A 13,008-nucleotide genomic window follows, 5' to 3' on the forward strand; every position below is an offset into this window, starting at 1 on the left:
CCAGCCGAAGGTATCATCCCGGGTGAACTGCATTTCTGATAGAATCCCTTTCCCATTTTTTGATTGCATCATCCCATTACTCCTGCACGGAGTCTGATTTGAATTTCATTGCGCCAGAACCACTGTGATTATCTCAACGCGACCGTCATAGCTTACAGCTTCGAGTCCGTAGAACAAATTGCTCGGACTGGCATGGGTAGGCACTCAAAGTACCGCTCCAGGCTCTTTAGGTGCTCCCGGCTCCCTGTAGGTAGCGAGATGACGCCTACCACTCATACTCGCCGGTGGCTTTGTGGAAAACGTACTCCTTGCCGTTGACCGTGAGCACACCATCCTTGAGTGTACACTTCCTGTAAAAAGGTAAAAAGGTATTAGCTACAGACCAAGTCGAGGCATTGAGGAGATGCAGACGGGGTGACTGACCACTTATTCTTGACTCGCTGGACCTTGTCATACATGCAGAGCATGATCTGACCGGCCTCATCGTCATCCTCCTCATCCTCTTGGCCGACCTCATCATCGTCGAGGTCCGAGTTGATCGCATCCTCGTCCAGTTCGTCATCATCACCATCCTCGGCTCCGTCGACCTGCGAAGTGGACGGCCCGGCTCGCTTGGATACCGCAGACCTATGCTTCGTAGCCTGCTTCAGGGGCAACATCAAGCCGCCGCCTTCCATGCGCTTAGCTCGAGCAGCAATCTGCTCGTGGAGCATATTGTCGATCTCGACACGGCCCAGCTCAACGGGATTGCCGTCAGCGTCTTGACGCATGAGCACGCCCTCAACCGCGTCGGAAGCACCATCAAGCTGGGACTGGGGCAGACCATTAGTACCATTCGCCCCATTCATCTGCTGATGTTGCTGCGCAGCTTGTCGTTGTTGGGCCGCGGTTGCGGCAGCAAGCTGTGCGCGGTATTGCTGATTGTTCATGTTGCCAGGTTGCTGTGCGGGACCGCCAGGCCGGGCCATCTGCTGGGGTTGTCCCGGCACTCCCTGCTGTTGCGGCTGCGTCATGCCATTCTGCATGGCGTTGATGGAAGCCGCCGCCCGCTGACCGTAGGCGCTCTGTAGTTGCTGCATGGCTCGTGCCTGGGCGATCGCAGCCCCGCCGACCGGAGCGTTGGGAAAGTTGGACGGCATCGCCTGCTGGAGGCCTGGCTCTTGCTTGACAGCAGGTTCGGTCTTGACGGCGCTCGCTTCGCCCTTGATTTGCGGGTTCTGTGGAAGGGGAAGATTGGGGAGAGAAAGCGAAGGGCTGTTGGGCGGAGGGCTCAGCTGAGCCTGGGTATAGTTCGGAACAGCAGGAGCAGGAGCCGCTGCTGGAGGAGGTGCCGCCACGGGCTCTGGTTTTGGATCCCAGGGAAACTGAGCCACATTGCTCTGCGAGAGTTTCTTTTGCCATCCCTACAGGTAGACGCATTGTCAGCTCCGTACTGTCACGCAGAGGATGACTGGCTTCTGAGATGATGATGATGATGATGCGCAAGCTGGGCTGTCTGCATGTCCAGCAAGGACAGCAATCCCAGGTTCAAAGACACGCAAACCCCACGAGACCCACGAGGGGAGGGCGAGGGACCCCGAAGATAGTTCTCACGGCGCAAGTCAAGGCGCAAAATGCGTACGGATCGTACTTACCCTGCGCAGCTCGTCCAGAACCTCGACTTCAACACCCTGCTCTTCAAAATCGACCCGCGAGGAGTTGATCACATCCTCGATGATCTGGCTGTAGACATTGCCAACAGCGGTGTTCGACATGTTGTTCTGCTAGCCGCAAGTGCTTCCACCGGGTCCTCCAGACGTCCTGACCGTGTTTTGGTCCTTGTGCCAAACGATGCTCGGAAGTTGGAAGTGGCGATGTTGTCGGCGACGGAATCGGGTCGGGATTGAGGTGACTCGTTTCGTGAGAGCCGAGGTGCGCGGGACCCGCGAAAATCAAGGTCTGTCGAGATCCAACTTGCACTGGCAGGCTCCAGATCGTAGATTCAATGCGCCGTCCCGGAAGAACTCTAAAAGAGTTCCTGGAAAAGATGTTTGTCGACGAAGTGATGATATGGAGGTTTGTCCAGTACTTTGTTTCTTGAAGTGCGTGGTAAGCCTATGAAATCACACCCAGCCCCGCTTAGTCATCTAGGCAGGCACCCATCAAAAAGTGGGTCGATTCTGATGATGGAGCGGGGAAGCCAGGCCTGGCAGATCCAGTAGGGCTATCTGCTATCTTGATATCGCGAGAGTACATGTAAACACGCATTCTGTAGGTCAGGTGAATGTGAATTGAAATGAAAAGAAATCAATGAGGTCTTTGGCATGATCCGCGCGATTGATGCTACAAAGTCACTGTCACAGCCCTTTTAGAGCCAGTCACACGATAATGCCTCAGGCTTGAAATATTACTCCAACGGGTTGTCTTCTTACAACTATTCATTATAATCCACTGCTGACTATCTGTAGTCCCTAGCCGTGATATGTACCATTGATGATCCATCATAAACTCGTAAACCAGACATTCTCGTCCCTGCGTAGAAGTCCCTTCGTACCACTTGAGTGGGCAGCCCTTGGTGCGAACGCAACTCCCCAACTCCGCGCTGAATTGACCAAAACGACAGGAATTCCAGACCGATGATATGCCAGAAGGGAACCGTGATTATACCTACCGTTGTTCTGTTATTGATCCTGACATGAAATCAGCCTCAGAATTGTTCTCTGGGCGTTTATCGAATGGTCATCTGCTTGGCCATGTCTGCCTTGCTGGACGAGCCAGCACCACCAACACCGGCACCGGCGCCAGCCTTCTTCTCAAAGAGTCGCCAGAACTTCAAGCTCTCATCGGCGGCGGCAGTTGCGAGCATCTGGCCGTCGGGGCTGATGCAGCTGTGGAGAACACGGCTCTCGTGAGCCGGGATCTCGACATTGCGGACGAGAGTGGGGTAGCTCCAGATGCTGAGAGAGTTGTCGGGGAAGCCGCTGGAGCTGACAATCTCACGGTAGTGAGGGCTCCAGCGAAGGCTGGTGACTTGCGAGCCAGTGTCGATGCTGTTGACACGGGCACCCGAGGTGGAGTTCCAGAAGTGGATGTGGCGATCGTACGAGCCGCCTCCGGTAGCCAACAGGTTCATGTTCCACGGGCACCAGGCCAAGGCCTTGACAGCGGCTTTGTGGTTGGTCTTGGTGAACTTGGGAACGGCCAGGGAACGGGCATCCCAAATGGAGACGAGGTTATCGTTGCCACCAGTGGCAAGCTGAGCACCATCAGAGCGCCACTCCAGGCCGCAGACCTCGGAAGTGTGGGAGACGAGCTCAGCAATCTTGTGCTCTGCGATGCGAACGTCATGGTTGAAGACCAGTCCGCTGCGGGAACCAGTGGAGAGGATGTGCTTGTTCCAGCCCATGACGCCGACACGTGTGTCGTGTCCGAACATGCTGCGGACCTTGATGCCCTCGGCGACATCCCAGATCTGAACCTCGCCAGTACCAAGGCCTACGCCGACGTAAGCACCATCCCCAGACCACTTGACGCTGCTGACATAGGTGTCCGCACTGCTCTCGAGGAGGCAGCTGACGCTACCCTTATCAGCGGACCAGATGTAGACGCTGCGCTCAAGACCAATAGCGACCTGGTTGCCAGACGACCAGTCAAGCAGGTTCAGGTAGTAGTCATCAATCAGACCAGGGGCGTCCAGAGCCTTCTCAGCGGCAGTAGCCACGCGGCGACGGAACTGAGCGGAGCTAGCATTGGCGGGCTTGAGCGGACGGTTGTACTGCTGGCGCAGATCGATAGGCTTGGACGACTCGGGAGGGGCAGGCTTGAATTGAAGGATTCGAGTGTTCAGGTTGACGCCGCAAGCATTGGCGAGCGAATCTTGGTAAGCAGCAGTGTTGGGTGAAGGGCGCGAAGAGAACTCGGGCTCCTCGTCGTCGATGCTCAGGCCCTCGAGGGCAGCGATGGCATCATCAGTGGCAGAGGAAAGCACAGCCGACGCCTCACCACTGCTCTTGGGTCGCTGCTTGTCCTGAAGATCCAGCTTCCCCGATCCAACATTAGCAATAGCGGAGCTGGCCGTGCGGTTGGGAATGAAGCGGTCACCAGCATAGCTCAGGGTAGTCTTGGTCGACTTTTGCCTAAGAGGGGCCTTCTTTGATCGGGCGCTCGAGGGGGTCTTGGTGTGCTGGCCGGTACCGGTCAGAGTGAAGTCTGAGACACCCAGCTCGAGGGCTTTCCTCGGGGTGGAGACACCGCGGGCGATGTTGGATTTGGGGGAGTCGCGGTGGGCGCCCTTGGACGAGGACTTGGCAAGGTGTGCAGAAAGGTTGCCTCCGTATACCGACTTGGCCTGCGTGCAGTACCTCTCATTGCCTGACTTGTGCTCCGGAGTGAAGGGAGAGGAGTTCAGGTTCACAGCAACGGTCGTCGTTGATGACCGTTGACGGGGTGAAGGTGTGAGGGGCATGCGACCGCCAGCGGTGCGGGAGGAGAAGAGTCCGGCGTGGGACTTGAGGGGGGTAGATACTGTCGCAGCGGTTGCCATTGTGACTGTGTGACTGTGACTGACGAGTATCAAAAGGTGGTCTCCGACGGAGGACAATTGAATGCTTTCGTGGGAGATGGAAGAGTGAGAGAGCTTTCTCGATAAATCGAAGGAGCTCCAAGAGACTCAAGCTAATGGTTCCTGGATTGGTTAGTATTCTGTTCGTTGTTCTCGATGTATCGAAACGGCCTTCACGAAGAACGGCTGTAAGTCGGTGGGGCGATCGGACGGCTTGGAAAGCGGAACGATCTAATGGACTTGATAGATATTCTTGTGCAAGGCAAGATGAGGCTTGTTTGAGAGAGGTTTGTGTGCTTAACAGCACGAGGAGAGCGGGAGAGCAGGAGGAATGGGGGAGGGCGGATTGAAGAGGATTGAGGGCTATGAGGAGGAGAAGCAGGAATAAAGGAACATCAAGTGGTGAGGCAGCTTTTATCGGTGATGTTGACATTGGCGCACTGGCCACCCATTGGCAGGGCAACACCGTCTGAGACGGAAAGCCCCTTCCTTTGACTGGGGTCTAGTCTCGATCCCGTATGGTCTGGTGGATCCACCATTGCGGCTGCTTCTTTCCTCCGCAGCCCGACATGACCCGCCTTTTCGCCTCTGATGGGAGTCATTGATTGGGCAAGTCGACCATTTAGTTCGTCCACCCTTCCCCCCGGCGGCCATGTGCTGTGGTGGTAAGGCAGAGAGAGAGCCGCCATCCCCTGGCAGAATCGCAATTTTAGCCCCCGGACCGACTTTGGCTTCCACTGCATCATCATTGCACGGATGTGTGTTCCATTCTCGAACTACCGCTTCATACTCAGCCAACGACTGGTGGCACTTGTATGACCATCAACGCTGACTCTTGTCGAAACAATTCGACGATCTGGCTGACGAGTTTTCGCCAGTATCGGATCCCTACTCCCTGTTATCTGCGCCCCGCCTCCATTTGCCTGGCGCCAACCTCCCGTCTGCTGCTACGGTCAATCAATCGCCCATTGTCGAAATGCTAAGATAGTACTTCGCGACAAAGACCAAAGCCATGGCTCAGCCGTCAACTCCTTCCGCGCCCGGGACGCAGTCTATCTTCGGTGGAGGCGCCCATGGCCCCAGCCAGCCCTCGTCCTTTTCCTCGCTGAACTCGACCGTGACGCCCGGCTCCGCAGCCTCGTCCAATAACACGTACATCATGCCCAACTCGCCCATGAAGAGCCGCGCCATGATGGATGGATACAGACCCAAGGTGACTCGCACCCTTGGGCAGAGGCCGGCGTGCTTGGTCAATGCATCAGTGACGTACTGCGGCAACAACCAAATCTACGCCTTCGGTGGCTTCGACCAGTATACGGATGAGGTATACAACCATGTCCTGCGTCTTGACCTTGTCAGCCAACAATGGAGTCTTGTTGATAACTATGGGGACATACCTGGAGTGCGAATGGGTATGTTAGCCTATGCCTACTATCTCTCGTCTATGTTGAGCTTATCACTGACTATATCACCAGGTCATACCGCAACGCTTTACCAGGGCGACAAACTTCTGGTCTTTGGCGGTGAAAACGAGCATCGCACATACCTCTCTGACCTGATCATCTTCGACCTGAAGACAGCACATTGGACCCAGCCGCAGGTCTCGGGCCCCATTCCCAAGGGCCGTGCCCGGCATGCTGCTGTCTTGCACGAGGACAAGCTTTTCATTGTGGGTGGCATCACAGGCCACGACAGTTATGTGCTGGACGATATTTGCTATTTGGACCTCAAAACGTACACGTGGTCCCGGGCTTGGCGATTTGTCGGCCGGTTTGATCATTCGGCTTATATCTGGTAGGTTGAAGCCTCATCGTCTCGTTCCCAAACAAGATGCTAACCCTTGAACCAGGGACGATAAAGTCTGGGTGTTTGGGGGCCTGGGTGAAGACATGGACAAGGTTAGCGACCTCTGGTGGCTGGATCTCAAAGGCATCCCTGCATTCCAAGCATCTCCGCACATGGGGTCACTCGAGCGGCAAGCTCTCAGCAACCGCGCTAGTCCATCATCACGGCCATCATACTCGATGGCGCCATCGCCGGTCGTTGGTGCGTCGGGATATGCTGCCAATTCCAGAACAGCGCAGGTCAGCACGCCGTCCTTTCAGCTGAAGGCTTTTGCGCCCATGGCGCCCGGTTCGATCTCGGCGTTGAAGTTTGTCTCTGGGTCCAACGTACCTTCACAAGGCTCAGGGATTCACTTCCACGTCTATTCATCGGGGACGTTGCTCGACTTTGTGACACCGGCTGCGACAACCACATCCAAGGACTGCTCGCTCTCGGCCCTAGACCTGTCTGGTCTCCGCTGGCAGAAACTCGCAGAGGGTCGTGAGGTCTTCAAGTCGGGCTACAGGTGGCATTACTGTACCATGAATGAAGATGGCACCAAAGCCTGGCTCCTCGGTTGTCCGACCGACCCTGGTGCAATTGAGCTTGGCGCTAATGGCCTGGAAGAATATCTCAGCGACATCATGGAGATCGACCTTCGGAGATATGGATTTCTGGGCAATAATCTCACCCCAGATCCACGCAATGAGCTCGTCCGACAGTCATCGAGAATTCGCGATGTCGAGGCGCCTTCTCGAGGTTTAGGATCTGATCTTTCCAAGTTATTCAACCAGCCACCGGAGTCTGGTAGCGGGACTGACTTTGTCATCACCGCTCTCTCTGGCGAGTGGAGTGAGGATGACATCGTCGGTTCTGCACTTGTTCGGCCCAGCGACACCGATGGAGGCCAGAATATTTGGCTATCTCCAGATACGCCAACATCGCCACCCATCCATGTCCACAAGCTCATCCTTCAGGCGCGCTGGCCTCATTTCGCGCGCTTGTGGGCTTCTCAGATGGCAGAGTTCCACACAAAGAAGATGCACATACCCGAGCCATATAGCGTGGTGAAAGCATTCCTGTACTACCTGTACACAGACCGCATCGATCCTCCTTCGGAGGATCCTGGCAGTGACTCGTCGCACACCCCGGCCAATCTCTCCGATGTTGCTGGCTTACTTGTTATGTCGAATATCTACAACATTCCCCATCTTCGTCTGCTGTGTGTCAATCGACTCGCCAAGGAGCTGGATGTGGAGCACGCTTGTACAATCTGGTATTGCGCTGGGGTGGCAAACGAGGAGTGGCTCCGAAAACGAGCTGCAGGCTTCTGCTTGACGCACTGGGGACGGATCGTCAGAACCAGTGGATTCTTGCGTCTACCCCGAGCTGCGCTCGTAGAGCTTTCACAAGAGATCGACACCGAAGGCAGAGTCATTGGCGGCGAAGAGGTGGACTTGTTTGGATCAGCGCTTGATGGCGGAAGGTTCCCCGACGGCGCGAGTGGCATTTCACGACGCAAGGAGAGCATTGGTAGTCACCAGTCGCAGATGCTGGAGTCGGAGATTGATGACGACGACGGTATGGAGATGAACTAGGCAGGTCCTTACTCGCATTGCGTCGTGTAGGATGTCGCATGTGATTTCACGAATGATATGGATATGATCAGAAAGCCAAGTGGCAGTATGGAGGAATGGCGTTGGGATCAGGAGTACACATAGCCGGGAACGACTGTGCAAGGGGTTGTTTTATTGGGCGTTTTATTCATGTACAATTCAGGAGTTATTTTCTCACTCAAGCCATGATAGCCTAGCATCTATAGGCGTTTTATCCCGAGGGCATTGATGGGTCTATGAATACATTCAAAGTGCAACGAGGGTATGAGCACCAACAAGGGGTGCTCAGGGTTTCTACAGCATGGCAGGTGACGACTCTTGACCGTGACTAGGTCAACCACACTGCTAGGCAAGCAAGCCAGGCATGGGAATGATTCACCAGCTGTCACGACGTTTGTGTTACACGTAAGTAGCCCCCATATTATATTGGAGAGGCTGATACTTCTTGTTGTTTAGTGAGGGGGCGGGATGCATTTTGAATCCAGTACTGAATCCTCTCCTTCAATATCAGGCGCCCTCTAGCTCCACGTCTGCGTAGTGGCTTATGGATGGCTCCGTTGCAAGTAAGTACGGCCTCAAGCCTTCCTAATCCAGCCTCCTTTTCTATATACAAGGATGTGGACGTTGATAGCGACCAGTTTGCAAAAAGTATATGAGCCTCTCACACCGCGGTCTCTTTGCTTTACCTGGAGGAGAGATCCTTTGGTAAATACATGGCTTGGTTCTAGCTGCCGCAAATTATCTGTCGACCCGACCGGATTACCGACGAGCGAAGGGCAAGCATTGGCTACTCTCCATGACGCTCTCCGACCTCATTAACTTAGCGAGCAGACAACTACAGAAGAGGGCCCATAGCCCCCCTCGAGGTCGAGGACGAAGCGGCTCGGCGGTCCCGCCAGGACCAAACCAAGATCCCGAGTTGTTTCTTGGCCACCGTACAACGGCCACCGAGCTTCAAGCATTCTGATTTTACTTTATTCTATTTTATTTTTGTTTACCAGGCTCGAATAATTACCTTGGAAGCTTGAAGACCTTGTCCAGAGGTGTTCTTTGTCCTTACTGAGTGGCAGCTTCTGGCAGGGTGGGCAGAAGATACCCGGTTTTCGGCCTCTGGTCCGGCCCGCATGTGGAGCCTGAGGCCGGCATCCGGCCGCGGCCCCGGCTCACACCAGGCATCGCCATGCCGACTCAGTGAAAAGCCTCACGACTCCAACAGTCCCGCATTTCTTGAGGGAAGCCCTAATCAGCCATCCATTTAATCTCTGGCCCCTCCACAAAACTGGTCAACAATTGTTTTTGTGGTGTCTTCTTCTCTACCCTTTTCCACCTCCAACCCTCCACCACTTTCCTTCTTCCTGCACACAACATCACCAGCTGGATTCTCTCCTGGCACCCCCAAGAACAGAGAATCTCTTTCAAAGCTGCCATTTTCTTTTCTAGCAACACTTTTCAGGGCTTGAGACATTGCCTCCCCTCTCTCTCCCTTGTTTCAGAAGCTGGATCACCTGAGAGCTCAGCATCTCTTTCTGCTTTCCCGACCTTACCCTCTCCCGCATCTCGATTACAACCTGCTTCTCCGTTTAATGAACCTTCTCTTTTTCTGCTTCGGCGTCTCGTTTGCTGTGGAAGCCCAAAGCTCCTAAATCAGCAAAGATGCCGCATTCGCACTACTCTGACGAGCAGCGCCGTTGGGTCTGTGAGAACATCTGGACCTACGACCGCGATGGCTTCATCGCGGCGTACGCGGCAAAGTTCAACGATCCGAATTTCGGCCGATCCCAGTACAAGTGGGTTTGCCAGCACTATGCCCGCTCCGATGACTATGGGTAAGTCTCACCACACTGATGATGGGTGCTCGTTCGCCCTCGAAGGACTTGATCTCTTAGCTTGACCTTTGCTTTGCTAACAAGATGGGCCTGTAGTCATGCACTTCTCTACCCTCCGTTCGAGGGTGCCAAGCCTGGTGATCCCGGCGCTCACGGATGGGTTCCTCCTTCTGTCCTGAAGTCGGAGGCATTTGTCGACTCTGATCCCTCGGCTGAGGCCTTCTTGAACAATGCGGGCGATACTGCCCAGAACCAGGGCGTTGACCAAAATGCCGAGAATCAAATTGACTCGGCCAACGGAGGCGAGTATTCTCAGGACCAGAGCATCGACGACAACGTCGAGAACGATGATGCCATGGTCGGCATGGTCAATAGCGGCCTGGATCAGAGCCTTGACGACAAGCTCGAGGGACAAGCCGACTTGGCTAATGCGAAGATGTCCTCGCCAGCTGTGACGGACTCGAACACGCATGAACTTGACATGCCTCTCGGTCAAGACACCTCCCCGGCAGAGCCAAGCGCGAACTCGGTCTTTGATATGGCATATTCGATGAACTTGGATGGACCTCCCGGAGATCCTGAGTTCTTTGGCCAGTCTAGCCCTGCGAGCCGGGGTAATGCCAACTCTGCGCAGCCGTTTGCTGCTGCAAGCGCGAGCTCGTTGATGCCCCCCCCGGGTGGCGCCAAGCGCTCTCATAGTTCTCCCTCGCTTGCCCAACCTCGCAAGCGCTCGTCAGGGGCACATGCGGCCTTCACAGCAGATCACGAGGAGGACGATGGAATCTTCATTACTGAGTCGCCAACGCCACAGGCACGCCGTCAGGGTGGATTGGTGGTCGTTCCGAAGCCTGGTGTCATGGTGAAGAAGCAGAGGTCAGCCTCTGGCCCTGCGACCTCACCCCTTACCCGAGGTGATTTGAATGTCCAGCAGCTGGTGACCGCAGCACGTCCTGCACAGACCATCAACACAGAGCAGACTCGACGGCTCGCCTCAGCTACTGCACCCCGTGCTAGCGTGAATATTGGAGGGGCTGCCACTAGCGCGCGAGGAGGAGGAGATATTCCCAGGCAACAAGCTCTCCCTTTGTTTACTTTGCCCGACATTGCTATGCCCCCGCCCGTCGTCACTCGACAGTCTCCCTTCCAGGTCTACCCTTCTCCCCAGCCCGTCTTTGGCTATACCTCCCCCCAGCCCGTCTTTGGCTACCCTTCTCCGCACCAAGGCTTTGGCCATCATTCTCCTCCATTCGGCTTGGGTATTTCTCCTATCCGCTTGCCGCAGACAAACCACTCGCTCGCGTACCCTAGCGCACTCGAAATCCTTCAAGGTCCCGGACCAACCCCAGCGAACCCTTTTCACCCTGCTCTTAACCCGCTCCGACCTCAGCGAGCGCTGCTAGCTGATCCCTTCGTGAGTGGTCCTGGACAGGCTTATCCCGCCACAACCTTCAACCGCAGGCTGCTTGAAGTACAGCACCAGGATCTGGACCGTCGACGTAGCCGTGGCTCTCGTAACAACTCTCCCCACCTTGGACTTTTCAACCCCCCTGGATCTTTGGTTGGAGCTCGCAACATGGCTGGAAACAACGCCAACAACAACCCGGCTGCCCAGATGACGGGCTAGGACCCCTCATCATCTGGACCAGCCAACAAGCGCGGTAAAGGAGCTCAGCAGCTTCAGCCACGCAACAGCGGCATCAAGGCGGACAATGCCAAGCCCGGTGAGAAGGACGACGACGAGACTATCTCGCAGCTTGAGAGCCAGGACGGTGCTGCCCCTCGTCCTACCTCACGTCTCGCTCAGCGTACCTTCAGCTCCAACACGGCCGAGCAAGCTATCCGTGATGCTCGCGCGCAAGCAGCTTCGCGTCCTTCCTCTGCTCTGTCTGTCGAGTCGCAATCCAGCATTCTCCGACAGTCTCACTATGACAAGTCGGGTGTCGTCAAGGTCGACTCGGCTGGCTTGTGGTTCAGCAAGGCCCACGACACTTGCATGATCAACCAGATGCACCGCCATGACCTGCAGGGCGGCGTCTACTTCCAGAGCACCGGTGACGTTGAAGCCACTCTTCACAACCACTTCAACGATACCAGCGGCAATGTTCTGGACTTCATCACCCAGACGTACCACCCTGGCCTCCCCGCCCATCAGGGCGGCGGAAGCGCCAACGATGCCATCGACAATCAGCTCAAGTACATCAACATGGCTCACATGACTGGTGAGCAGTATGCGGCCGTCAAAGACGGCATCCCGACCCTCGAGGCGATTGGCTGGGTCAAGCCACAGGGCATCGAACCTCCGCCTCCCCAGGGCCCTTACCCCCTGATGGTGCCTGTCACGAACGGCGTCCCCTTGCCCGCCATGAATGCACAGCAGCAGCAGCAGCCGATGACCAACCCGCTCAACTTTGGCCAGAATGCCAACCAGCAAGCTGCTGCCAACGCCAACAAGAACGCCAACCAGGGTGGCGGCGTCCAGCCTGGCAACTCTGCCGGCTCTGCCAACGTCCAGCTTGGAGGCACTGCTCCCGCTCAGCTTCCCATTCCGGATATCAACATCGGTGCCGGCTACCACGACTTCGCGAGCGAGTTTATCAACTTTGACGGCGGCGACGACCATCGCGACACCCCGACCATCGACCCCTGGTACCTCGGAGGAGGCGTCTCGGACAAGGGCAAGGACAAGGATGACCAGGTCGAGCCCATGGACATCGGCCCCCCGGCCGGCAGCACCCCGCCCCTGCCGGAGCCGCCCAGCAAGCTCTACAGCCAGCACCCGGCAGAGGCTGCCTACGACAAGGCCAACCCGATCTACAACTGGGACCCGTACAACTTTGACCCCAACATCCGCCCGGACCTGGGCGACGACGACGACGGCGACGTCCCCGACCACGGCATGTACGGCCGCGGTGCTGGCGCCGGAGGTACCTACGAGCTCCCGGGCCCCGACGCCGACTTCTGGAAGCCGACCGACCTCGACGGCCCCGACGGCTGGGACCCGAACGCGCCCAGCATGTTCCCTCCCGCCCCTCCTCCGCCCCCTCCCGCTCGCGGCAACGGCGGTCCCGACGACGTGGAGATCACCGAGGGCCCCTTCCGCCCTGGAGGTTCTATGGCTGATTTCCGCGCCCGCATGGAGTTCCTGGTCGACCGGGACAACAAGTACTGAGCTTGTTGCGGTTGTGTTCTCTCTTTCTCAGAG

At 56.3% G+C, this 13,008-nt stretch overlaps 4 protein-coding genes across 4 annotated transcripts; 2 read left to right on the forward strand and 2 right to left on the reverse strand.

Moving 5' to 3' along the window:
- Positions 1–265: 265 nt before the first annotated feature.
- E0L32_010105 (uncharacterized protein) lies at positions 266–1,754 on the reverse strand (the record flags this gene model as incomplete). The annotated part of the gene is made up of 3 exons (XM_031132687.1): positions 266–350; positions 424–1,403; positions 1,635–1,754. 3 exons carry the CDS (start codon positions 1,752–1,754, stop codon positions 266–268), a joined length of 1,185 nt encoding a protein of 394 aa, XP_030990086.1.
- Positions 1,755–2,707: 953 nt separating this feature from the next.
- On the reverse strand, positions 2,708–4,522 carry E0L32_010106 (uncharacterized protein; the record flags this gene model as incomplete). Its single annotated transcript, XM_031132688.1, has 1 exon — positions 2,708–4,522. One exon carries the CDS (start codon positions 4,520–4,522, stop codon positions 2,708–2,710), a length of 1,815 nt encoding a protein of 604 aa, XP_030990087.1.
- A 1,030-nt stretch (positions 4,523–5,552) lies between these two features.
- Positions 5,553–7,962, forward strand: E0L32_010107 (uncharacterized protein; the record flags this gene model as incomplete). Its single annotated transcript, XM_031132689.1, has 3 exons — positions 5,553–5,952; positions 6,016–6,334; positions 6,390–7,962. 3 exons carry the CDS (start codon positions 5,553–5,555, stop codon positions 7,960–7,962), a joined length of 2,292 nt encoding a protein of 763 aa, XP_030990088.1.
- Positions 7,963–9,633: 1,671 nt separating this feature from the next.
- Positions 9,634–12,975, forward strand: E0L32_010108 (uncharacterized protein; the record flags this gene model as incomplete). The annotated part of the gene is made up of 3 exons (XM_031132690.1): positions 9,634–9,806; positions 9,903–11,364; positions 11,431–12,975. The coding sequence occupies 3 exons, from the start codon at positions 9,634–9,636 to the stop codon at positions 12,973–12,975; spliced, it is 3,180 nt and encodes a 1,059-aa protein (XP_030990089.1).
- Between the last annotated feature and the right edge of the window lie 33 nt (positions 12,976–13,008).

This window comes from Thyridium curvatum, assembly GCF_004353045.1.
Source record: "Thyridium curvatum strain D216 chromosome Unknown NODE_79_length_189696_cov_84.187462, whole genome shotgun sequence".
In the NCBI taxonomy this organism is placed as follows: domain Eukaryota; kingdom Fungi; phylum Ascomycota; class Sordariomycetes; order Thyridiales; family Thyridiaceae; genus Thyridium; species Thyridium curvatum.